Here is an 11,935-nt window from a genome sequence, read left to right as displayed (position 1 = left end):
AATGAAAAGCAGGGTTAATCAGGCTCAGGGTGTGTCATGTTCCTATGTGGCTTTTTTCCATCCTTTTGTTGAGTATGTCTCCCTTGTAAAACACACTGAAACATCTTCCATCCTGCTCCATTTCATTTCCAGCAAAAAAGGTCAAGAAAACATGGAAGTAAACCCAAAGATATCTGTGGAAAAGACCCAGAGGGAACCCATGAGCTGATATTCTACAGTTCTGGAGCTGAACTACAATTGCAGCTGCCTCACACATGGAGGGCTAATAATCTAGATTTAAATATGCAATGCTATACTTGGAAACAGAGTTATACTATGCTCTTTCACGTGTTTCAGGTGCATAAACACAATAAATATGCTCATAAGGTGAAGAACATGGCCTACTCTTCCTCTTCCACCACCTAAATCACTCTAAGATGCATCACCACATGCTTTTCCATGGGAGAGAAATCTTTTTCTCCCCTCCATTTCCTACAACCTTTTTTCCATACAAACAGATTTGTCATTTCTGAGCATAACCTAGACTCTGATCTCAACACCAGTTCTGCACTGGTGACTCAGTCTGAAATTCATCACAACAGTAGAAGCCTTTTATCAAAAGGAAAATAATCCCAAGAATTTTATGAGTTGCTGTGAGCAGCCTCTTCATGTATCGCTGTTTCACAGTGCAGGGCTGAGCTTGTGATCTGCCTATTGCAAAGCTGCGAGAAGAGAGTCTTGGCAACTACCTTCACCCAGGAGACCTCTTGGATTTCTGATGATGAGAAACCATTCTCTCAGGACAAACCCTGCAAAAGGACCATTTGCAGGTAAGTGTTGAACTGTTGCAAAAATATGGCTGGAAGGGAGCTCAAAAGGCCCTCTTGCATTGCCATACTCCATGCAAACAGCTAGCAGCCACTTCCCATGAAACATTGGGAAAAATTGCAAGGTAATCTTTCAGGAACAATCAAGGCAGGTGAAGATGAGTGAGACAGGACAGTCATCCACAACTCCAAGAGAAAATGAAAGGAAAGCTGGGCAACATGACTACTACTTTGGCTGAATATAGGTAATTCTGTGAATAGCGGCTCAGAGGATTCATTTGACCACATGAAACAAACATAAACTAATTTACAGGTATATTTTATTAACGACAAAAAATGTATAGATTTCTACAACACTGATAGTAACGTAAGAAACTTATTTTCAAAGATTAGTGAAGAAAGCCAGTTCAATAAGAATCTCATAGTGGACAAACAATCAAATCAGAGATGACAGCCTTCAGTCTGTCAATAATTAAGATAAGCATGACCAACACAATGGATTAGCTATTTAGCAGGAAAATTTCAGTTCAAGGGATTGCTGTCCCACTAAAAAGAAAAGACATAGATAAATACTTGTTTGATTCACATTTTAATGGGTTACGTATTTCATTGTTATCTTAGACAACATTATATTAATTTATACAGTGTAGATATATGTCAGTTGGTAAAATACGGTAAAAAAACTAGACACAGATTTGCCACTTTGAAGTCTGCTTTGGATTAAACCACTGGTAAATTCCAATCTGTTCTTCTGTACAGTCACATAAACTGGGTAAATTGGAGTCCAGCACGTCCTCAGGATGATGCAATTTTTACTGCAAGTAACACTGCCAAGCATCAAACACCTTAATCTCATCAGGTAACAGACAACCCAAGAAATAGCACATGAAGGTTAAAGATGCAGGTGGTGGCTAATAATTTCGCTGCCTCCTCCGTGCCACTGCCAAGCTCAAGGCCCGAATTATCAACTTTTCATTATTTAGGACATTGTAATCAGTCAGTTTCACCAGTTTGTCGAAATTATTTTCACTGAAACACACCTCCCTTGTCGTAAATGGGGAGAGGACACTGCAGACATCAACTTTGCCTTCATCCATCTCTTCAGGAGTCCTTTCCACACCTGAGGGACAAACCACAAGTAGAGGCACGAGTAAGATTTTCTTGCAGTATGCGGCTCATAATAGTCATTTAGGTAATTATAGACAGAAAAGGGAGATTCAGAGGGAAAGAAACGATATATCAGAGGGTTATAAAAGTAGGCTAGTAGCACCATATTCTTCAGCCTTGGGAACAAGCCTCTGCCCAGAAATAATGTAAACTCAAACAGCTGATAATGAAAACATCAATTATCAGCAGCAGTGCTTGTAGACCACTCATTGGACAATATAAAGTCTTTGTTACTTGAACCAGAAAAGTGCAAGAAAAAGGAAAACAAGATACTCTACGCTTGTGATGGATGAAATAACAACCCTCTCACTGAAAGTTCAGGAGAAATGATGGTACTCAGACAGAGAACATAGTTCATATTAAGAACAAAGATGTCTGTCTACTGAGTCCTCAGTCTGGGAGATTACTTTTAAATATGTGAACAAAACCCAAATGAACAGGCTATTACAGAAACCCTCAGATGGTTTTGTCTCCATCTTTGTTTGCAAGCAGCAGTGCACAACAAGTGCGTGTTTGTAGGTGTAACAGCTTGTGTTGAGGACCTACCAGCCTTGCTATATGTATTTGAAGAGTTTTAACTTCATACTATCTCTTGTAAGTCCTGTGGAGTAAATGTCTATTTTCATCTCAAATGTATTAGGAAAGCTTCTGGAGTTCCCACATTTCAGACTTACTGACATATATCAGCTATTTTAGTCAGTGATGAGACTGATAATGCCAGCATTGGAAAGAAGGTCACAGATGACAGTGAGAAGTTAGATATGCAATAGAGAGGATGCACTGGGCAAGTGAATTTTTATTAAAATTGATAGCCACAGATGACTCACCAGGAGCTTTGTATTTCTTGAAGGTGTCATTTACTAGTGGGAAAAAGAGCACCGTTGGAGCTTGTGGACTGTCAGCATCTTCAAACACATAGCACTCCTTCAAGTTTGCCCTGTCTTCCTCACTTATCTCAATTTTGGGAAATGGGATTCCTTGCCCTGAGAAGTACTTTGCAATCTGATCCAGAGGCTGGATGAACGAATAAAATAAATAAAATTGATACAAAGAATCAAAACTCAAAAAAGTTCCAGAGACCTGGATTTTTTAATCTCCAGCAGCTAACATGGATATTCTAAGCTTTGAATCTTCCTCTGGGAAGAAGGTAAGTTTCAGATGGAAACAATCATAACCATCCCAGACATTGCAGCTTATATTATTTTCTGCATTGCTTTAGGTAAAACAAGAAAACAGTCACTTTCTTTGAGCTTGCAAATGGAGCCAAAAGCCATAAGATGGATTTTATAATTCCAGTGAAACTGGTTCAGAAGGAGAAGGCAAAAAAACCCACAAGAATGTAGAAGGAAGAGATCGGTCCAGATTATTCTGTGTGGTTGTCTTGACTTCTTCATTATTTACCACTTTCCCAAACTTTCAGTCCTATGCATAGTTTGCGATTGTTTGATGACTCCTTATTAGCAAATATGTTTATCAACATACCTTATGACCTCATGGAAAAAAAACTTTTAACAGCTATATGTACTATAAGCCTATGTTTAGTTTTATGCTATTATGTATGCAATACTAATTATATAATTTTTCATTATTAATCAAATCTGATATCAGGCAGTGCATTTCCCTAAGACTGATATGAGATAAATACACAGAGAGACACATAGATGTTACCACTTAATCTGTTAAAATATTATCAGGATTTTCCATTGCTTCTGTAATTTGCTCAGTTCAAGGTTAACCAAAATCAGTATCAGAGCTCCAGAACATTCCTCAGTTAGCTCTTCAAAAACTCTTGGATCCACTGCAGTGAAGACCTTGATGATTTTAAAATGCCTATATCCATCACTGTCTTCTAATATCCATCTTAGTTACTGAGAGTTGTATCATCTGATAATCTAAATAATAAGTCATATAATAATCAACTAATTCACATTCCAGTACTGAAAACTTAGTTTGTTTAACTGATGAGTGCTGGAGATCAAAAGATCATGAAGGAAAAAAAATCTCAGATACCATGGCTTTTCTTACCAATGTTTGTGACCCTCCACTGTAATTTAAATGTAGAATGACATCCACCTCCCTCTTCGAGTTCAAAAGTGGTGGGTAGCTGGTATTGATGAAAAACCCAGTATCAACTAGGGAGAGGTCATCATTTGCTGTTTCCATCAGTTTATTTGGGAAGGAGTCTATCACTGTGTCTGAAAAAAATATTTCACATTACAACAAATAACAAAGATGATTGACTGCTTCTCTTCAGAAAGTTAAAGAGGTATGAATTTAGAATTTTGGTCCCCATTTTCCCTGCTTTCCTTTAACTCATTAGCAGCACTGACTTACAGAAGTGACGTGCTATATCTTTTTCTTTCCTTCCTTTCTTTCTGGACACCTCAAGCAGCTTTGACCCTAAAGGAGAAATCCCTTTTCCGCCCTCAGGCTGAGCTCGCCTTGCCCACTAGAACACAAAACCCAGAAAACCAAATTCAATTTCACTGCTCAAACACCCCTTAAAATGAAATGCCACTCCAGTCTGGCTCCCACATTTTCCATTTGGGGAAGGAAGAAGTGAAATTTTGGAAGAAGTTGATCCTGTCTTTTCCTCTTCATTGGAAATCCTGAATGGATTCCTAAACCTAAACTTCCTAAAAATGTTACTGAAGAACATTCTGTGTTACTGTGCCTTTCCAGGTAGAAAATCCTTCACTCTCCAGGTATTTGCTGTGCATCTGAAAGCCTCTGATAAAATTGGGATACTGTGCAATGGTTGGGCGCCCTGTTAAGACATCTCGCAGTGCAGAGGAGAAGATGCTCGAGGGAGTGAGTAGACATGTGTCTATCTCATAGGGATTCATGGACAGAAGGGGTTCTTCCTCTGTAAGAAGGAAAGACAAAGTTTGGAGTTTAAGACAGTTTTCTGAAATGATCAATATTAAAAAAAAAATAGTAACTAATTACCCAAGTTGTCACCATCTCCCACCCCAAAGGTAAATCAAACATAGTTTTAAGCCCTTAAGGTATATGCTACCAAATAAAATTCAGCATCAGACAAGTTACAGCTACCTGCAGGCAGCAAGCTGCCAAGCACTAAGCACCACCTCCCACTCCAGGCTTCCTCTAATGATGCCCACCTCTATTGCAGTGCATGGTGTCGGGGAGAGCTGGCTCCCAAAACATACAGGAGGACAACATTGGCCTTTGAACAGACACCATCAGAAAGTATGTGAATATCACCCAGCTGCAAATGTTAGCTAAGTTAGGAGGCCCACCACTCCAGGTTCCCTGTGCAATTAACCTTGCAAGAGCAAGCTTTCTCCAAAGCAAGTTCAGTGGAGAAAACAGCCCTCTGTCAGAGACATTTACTGACAGTATTAGTGGCCAAGGAGAACCATATCCTGACTTAATAATCTTAAGATGCACTCTTACTACAACATTATTTTTACATCTCTGCTGGAGACTGGTTTTGTGTCTGTATGTCCTTTAGAAAAAGGCACAGATTTACTAAATCTTGATCAAAGAAGGACAGTTTAGTTATTCTAAATCAAGCAGAAAAAATTCTTAGCTGACATCTTTGCTTTGCTTTCCTCATCTCTCTCTCCTTGACTTTGACAGCATCCCTTTAGGCATTAGGCCTCTGCACAGAAAATAAGCTGTGTATACTGATTGTAAAGGAAACACCACAAAAACATCTCACCAATATCTTGTACTCTGTCTCTGGTCCACCTACACCAGAAGTCCTCTGAATCAGTAGCCAAATTCCAGACATACATCACATCTATGGAAAATATACTACTCCACATGCCTGTAATGTAAAAGAGAGAACAGAAATTGATTGATGGAGCAGTCTTGGAAGAATTTTAATTGATACACATCTTCAGTCTTTCCCCTTGGATACTTCCTTTCCGTCTTGATGGATGTCTTCATGGGCATATTCCTAAGAATGTCCTTACTAATGCAAGCTCACACCTGTTCAACCTGTTTGCTGGTGTCTTCCCAGAGCTGTCCACCACAGACCACATGCTCACTCGCACCAGATGCCTCTTGAGTAGGCCATCTTTCCCTCTAGGCAATAGTCACCTTGCATGTAGCAGATCCGAGTTTCTGAGAGCCTCTTCACCAGCCTTCCCATAAAGAATTTACTTCCAAAATCTTCTGCACGAATAGATGCTCCGTATTTCAGGTGACCAACTTCATAAGGAGTGAACTCCAGCCACTCTACAGCAACAGCAGCCAGACCAGAAAAAGGCAAAAAACATGTTAACTACTGCTAAAGAGAAGAGTAGAAGGACTAGAGAACAGGAAAAAGTCATGAGAAAGACATTGGCTAGTTCATACTATGCTGCTCACCTGCTATAGCTGTATCCATATTGCCTGAAGCACTAACGCTCTGAGAGAACATGCATCTTTTGATACAGCAATCTCCGGCAGAAATGCCCTGGTGTGAATTAAACTGTAAGTGTTGTCTGTATTTAATCTTACCCAAATATGTATTGGCCATGTTAAACTTGTTCCCTTTAGGGCACCAGTGACAGAGAGCTTAGTATTTACCCGGTGTCATGTACTCAGGTGCTCGTTTTAAATAAATACTGAGAATATAAGCACTAGAGAAAATAGTGATTTTCCTGCCACTAGACCCCCACATTCCAAGTATTCCCTTTTATTATTCAATATAAAACATTGTGGAACCACCATAATAATTAGTTTAGTTACAGGGTTTTTGCAACCAGGATAAGCTGTGAGTTTAGGGTCTTCAGTGTTACAAATATATTTTTTGCTTCTGGTGACATCAAATTCTAAAGAGTAAACAAGTTTGGATTTTTTATTTTTAGGTGTTAGTCACTATTCTGTGAAATTTTAGAAGGTTTTTTTTTATATTAGAATGAAAGAACTGTTGAAATATTAAAGCTGATTACATGCATTTAGTCTTGTTTGGATTACTGAAATTATAAAGTTGTTAAGAAATCTGGATCCTAGCAATTACCTCTGAATGCCTGAGCACTATAGTTGGACTTGAGGTTGATGGCCACATAGATGGGCAATGGGTTCTGACCATTATCCACAGCCTGCCGTTGGTCCGAGAGTCTGTGCTCATCTTTCTGGTTTTGATTAAAAAAGGTGAATGGAATGAAGTTAAAAACAACTTGCACTTGAAATAATGTAGTGTGAATTATGAGCTTTGTCCAGGTTCTCCTCCTGCTCTGAACTCACTGGATTGTGCAGAAACATCTGCCATGGGATATCCCAAACTTGGCGAGTATCCCATAAGGAGCAGCTATGCTCTATATGGGTTCTGAGATTTTGAGATATGCAGAGAGGCTGATTGTAGATTCAGCAAAGAAAAAAAAAAACATTCCCAGGAAGAAATATGTAGCTAAGTGAAAGGTAAGGTACTTCCCTTGGCTGGATCTCAGGGAACAGAATTCGTCATATTTTGGTGTGTTTTGCAAGTATATTAATATGCAAGAATATACTCTATTGCACATGACAATTTAGAGCTTTCTTGTATAAACATAAACCAGAAGGAAACTACTGAAGTTATGCTATTTTTAAAGTACCAAAATTTCTATCACTCTTTCTTAAAACTTGCTAGCATATTTACAGAATGGTCTTTCCCGCTATTTTAATCATCTCCACATGCAGTCTGTAACTAAGTCACTTTATAAATGCATATATTAATTTATGTTAGTGAAGTAAATTATTCCAAATTTTTAAGTCCCTCTTCTAGTCAGAATATTTCATGTCCAAAGTGATTAGTTTACATTTCAAATTATTTTTGTCTCAGAATTTGTCTTTCTATAAGATGAAAGAACACCTTTGACTGCAATGCTGTGGTTTCTTCAGTTCAAGATTCACCTCACTTTAAGGTAAGAGCAGTGTTTTAATAAAGGATCTGAATATACAGAATTTAATCAACAATTAAATTGATTATTTGCATTAGTAGTATTGAACGACATCCCAGGATTTTTTTTCTCTTTTTAGCTATACAAGTTCATCAGGTTTCTGGAAAAACAAAACAAAACAAAACAAAAACAAACAAACAAACAAAAAACACAAAACAAACAAAGAAAAAAAAGAGTAAAAAGGAGTAATACCTTATCATGTAGCATGGATTCAATGACAAGCCCCCAAAGGTCTATGAAAGAAGTGTTATGTCCTTCTTTAGTCCTCTCCATCAGGTCATTATAATAGTACTTAAGACAATCCAAAGAAAAACAGCAGATCTTGGATTTGGTTACTTGTTTGCGAGCTTCATTGATTGCATCCTCCAGATATTTTTGTGACCAATTAGCATCTTCATATAGGTTTGCCATTGTCCTGAAGAAACATCAGAAGAAAATAATGCAAGAGAAGTAATGCTGTGGTTTGGCCTCAGAAAACTTTTGTGCAACCTGTTTGCCTGTTTCTCAGTTCTTATGGGGTTCACAACTGAAAATTGAACACACTTGAAATACTCTCTAGAGCAAACAAAACCTCCAAACATTTACGTGTGCTCAAAAATTATCTGAGAAACGCAAGCAAGGAAAAAAAAAAAACAACAACAACAACAACAAATAAACACAAACACAACACCCAAAGCTATCGAATACAAAGACTCCACAAGTTCTCAGAAAATCCACTGCTTGGAAGGTGGGAAGTATTCTAGGGAGTAGTCACTACTAGTTTCCTCTAGTCTCATATTTGTTGCTGGTATCTGCTACTGGGTCCTACCAGCAAGAGAACTGGGCAGTACTTGGGTCATGGGCATGTCCCAGTACAAACACTCTTACTGGTCTCCTTAAAATCATAACACAGACAGATACACTCAGATCTCTGCATACATACAGAGAACTTAAGAGGATTTCGGCAAATACTTAGACAAACCTGCCACTAAGGTTTGGACTTATCTAAAGGGTTGAAACACAATTCAGTGGAAAAAAAAACAAAACCTATCTCTACATCCAATCAGGTGTAGAGGAGTGGAGATACCTGGAATCCACATTATTAAGTATCTAAGATATATTAAATATGACATTATCTGTCATGTGCCCACTGGGAGAGAGCACTTTATAATGAGCAAACATAGCCATAGTTTCTCCAAGGTCAGTAACTTGGCATCATTTGTTGGACTGTCTGCAATAGTATTAATTCCACTAGCCCCAAATACACCTTTTACCAGAGGGAGATGCACTCTAAATCCAAAATGGAAGTCAGAATAACCAGCAAATGGCAGGCATAAATTCTTCTTCCCATCTTTCTTCAATTTCCAGTCTAATGACAGATTCGTTGCATTCAGTCTGAGGTATAATTGATAAAATATGAAAAGGTAATAGAGCATTTACATGAAAATATCAGGCATGGACTCTCAATGTGGTGACAAAAGCAGCTGACGTAAGTCACAATTGAACTCTTATTCAGTATGTTTTGTTTCTTTGCTCTTGGTGGACATAGAGGACATTGTGGGGAAAATGGAAATGCTTTTGATCTACTAAGTGCCATGTAAGCTGATGGTGCTATACAAATAGTCAACAGTATTAAGCAAAGAGAGTGGAAACATGAGCCTTGTTTGGGTCATTCTCACCATGTGGTACCCGATAAACCACCGATGTAGGAAATGCAGTCTAACAGGTTGAGTTTCTGGAGACCCAGCAGGCTGCCATACATCGCTGTCAGTGATCTCGTCCCTCCTCCAGTTGTCGTGATGGCCACCACTGGCACCTGTCCAACACGGCAAGGCAGGAGTGAAAGCCACGCATGTGTTAGAGACAAGCAATCCTTCTTACTGCAGAAATCAGATAACAGGTTACAGGTGCTGATACAAGCAGTGAGGTTACTTTGTGGAAAAAGGATGTATTAAAAGGCTTCTGTTGCCACCACCTGACTAATGGGAGAGGGAAGGCTTCTGTCTTACCTGCTCTGATTGGGTGGGCAGGAAGCTGTCTACTTGTTATATAATTGGAAATAAACCTCATCACCTTGGAATTCTTCTCAAAGTGTATTATTAGAAACTGTCATAGAAAATACAGCATTTACCATGCCAGAGCAGATTAGGGATCTGTGATCCTGCTTTTAACAATGACCAGTGCCTCAGAAGAATGCACAGCACCCTGTGATCAGCCAGACCACACAATAGCTGAAGCCCTCCTGGCCTCAGGCCACTAATTACTTTATGTCCTGAAGCACAATCATCGATAGGGCTCCCCGTTCTCCAAGGTCCAAATATAAGGCAGACTATTCTTCTCTTAGTCTTTTCCTGATCTAGTACACCCTCTGCTTCTGTTAGCATCTTCGGTTCTGTCGATCCTTACAGGCTCTATCAAAAATGTTTATTTGTATCTATTTTTAGCTTAAATGTAAGTCAGCTAACAAGGTACAGGGGATTATTTTCACAATTTTGAAGTTAAATACATGAATAGGAGAGCCAGAGTACTTAGACCTTTTCAATAAACAGCTTTGGTCTTACCACTTCAACCGCTTCTCTACGGGTCAGGAAACTCTTAGACAGCTATGTAAAAATGTTCTTTCCAGCTTTCTTGAAAACTTTATTTCCTACATTATTTTCTTCTCTGAAATCCATTTTTTTTTTTAATCTGTACCCTACCCACGGCACTATTTCTTTTAGTTGTCAGCTAAAGAGGATTCTTGCTGTTTGTATGTTTATACTTTTCTGACTTTCAACAACCCAGCTAGGCATAAGCAGTTACAAAACTTGTGACTGAATTATGGAGGCAGAAGCAGGGGCTACAGTGATAAAACAACAGTTTTAATCAGCTATTTCATCTATACAACTCAACAATGTTGTAATATTCACTCTTCCAGCTTGACAGTTTTATTCTAGTAGCCAGTTTTACCAACAATACACTTTTGCTGCTACAGAAGCCACCTGAAGTATTTTTATTCAGATATCTGTGTGAAAATTTGTGCTCCCTGCCCTCAAAATCCTTTACGAATGCCATGACCACCACCTTGCCTCTGTTACTGAGTTAAGGTACACTATTTCTCAGGCACCATCTCCCAGCTGTTCCGTATCACCCACTATAAATTTTCCTCCTGAGACCCACAGGAATGGGTTGAACTGAGGAGCTGTTGAGAAGGTTTTCGGGCTATAAAGTCATTATCCTGCCTTTCCTGCTCTGCTGTATGAATCAGCTACTTCTTCTCATGCCTTAGGTGGTCAGGCCTGCCCAAGAACAGCAAGGTTAATTAAGCTGTTTTTTCATTTGTGGTTACAATTTGCGAGCCAGACCCCAATCCCCAGAGAGGCCTTGCTACCAGGGACTGTACTGGCTTGCCTCATGCTCTTTCAGATCCTCCTCCAAATGAAGAATCTTTTTCAGAGCAGCAGCAACATATTTCTTCCTTTTCCGCAGGAAGTCCTGCTCTTCCTTGCACAGGCTAAACCCCAAGCGCACATCCAGGTCTCCTGAGCTGGAATAGATAATGGAAAAAATCAATGCACAGGTCATTTATAGCTGATCTCAAGACCCGGAGGGCAGGTCATCAGTAAACTCCACAAATCATCTGTAAAACAAGCCATTTCCAAGTATGCATATTGATCAAGGAACAGAATAAAAAAAGAGCATTTGTATTGTCAGCAAGGCGTAGTAATGAGGAGGAAGAGGAGTTTCCAAGGTGCTTTAGATTCCTTGTGAACACGAGCACAAAGACAAGACACACAAGACAGGGAAAGATCACCAAAAGGGGTACTTCCAGAAGTGATCTTTTCTGTATCCATCCCTTTTTGTGACCATGATATCCGCGAAAACTCAAGTGATACCACCGTCACCTGTTCTCAGGCTTTGACAGCTCACTAACAGTGTTTAAAATGGAGGTCCTAATCAGCTCTGTGGTGGACCTTCAACTGCAGATCAAGTCCTGCAGCATCACCCCCTGTTCAGCTTCTGTCCTGTGAAATCCAGCCTTTCACCTGCATGCTGAACAGATTTCTAGATAAGCATTTGCAAGCTTCATCCTACAAATATGTAAGAATATCC

General features: G+C 39.3%; 1 protein-coding gene across 1 annotated transcript in view; it reads right to left on the bottom strand.

The window, feature by feature from the left end:
* Window positions 1-1,717: 1,717 nt before the first annotated feature.
* LOC308040739 (cytosolic phospholipase A2 epsilon-like) overlaps window positions 1,718-11,935 on the bottom strand; it is a gene marked incomplete at both ends in the record, with an annotated part of 32,960 nt that continues 22,742 nt past the window's right edge. The window contains 10 exons of the mRNA XM_080345029.1: window positions 1,718-1,926; window positions 2,801-2,987; window positions 3,999-4,168; window positions 4,648-4,839; window positions 5,659-5,766; window positions 6,042-6,179; window positions 6,946-7,060; window positions 8,057-8,279; window positions 9,523-9,659; window positions 11,234-11,369. Coding sequence (XP_080201155.1) covers window positions 1,718-1,926; window positions 2,801-2,987; window positions 3,999-4,168; window positions 4,648-4,839; window positions 5,659-5,766; window positions 6,042-6,179; window positions 6,946-7,060; window positions 8,057-8,279; window positions 9,523-9,659; window positions 11,234-11,369 — 1,615 coding nt within the window. The remainder of the gene's footprint in view (window positions 1,927-2,800; window positions 2,988-3,998; window positions 4,169-4,647; window positions 4,840-5,658; window positions 5,767-6,041; window positions 6,180-6,945; window positions 7,061-8,056; window positions 8,280-9,522; window positions 9,660-11,233; window positions 11,370-11,935) is intronic.

This window comes from Nesoenas mayeri, assembly GCF_963082525.1.
Source record: "Nesoenas mayeri genome assembly, chromosome: 5".
Taxonomy (NCBI): domain Eukaryota; kingdom Metazoa; phylum Chordata; class Aves; order Columbiformes; family Columbidae; genus Nesoenas; species Nesoenas mayeri.
This window is presented reverse-complemented; position numbering and strand designations above follow the sequence as displayed.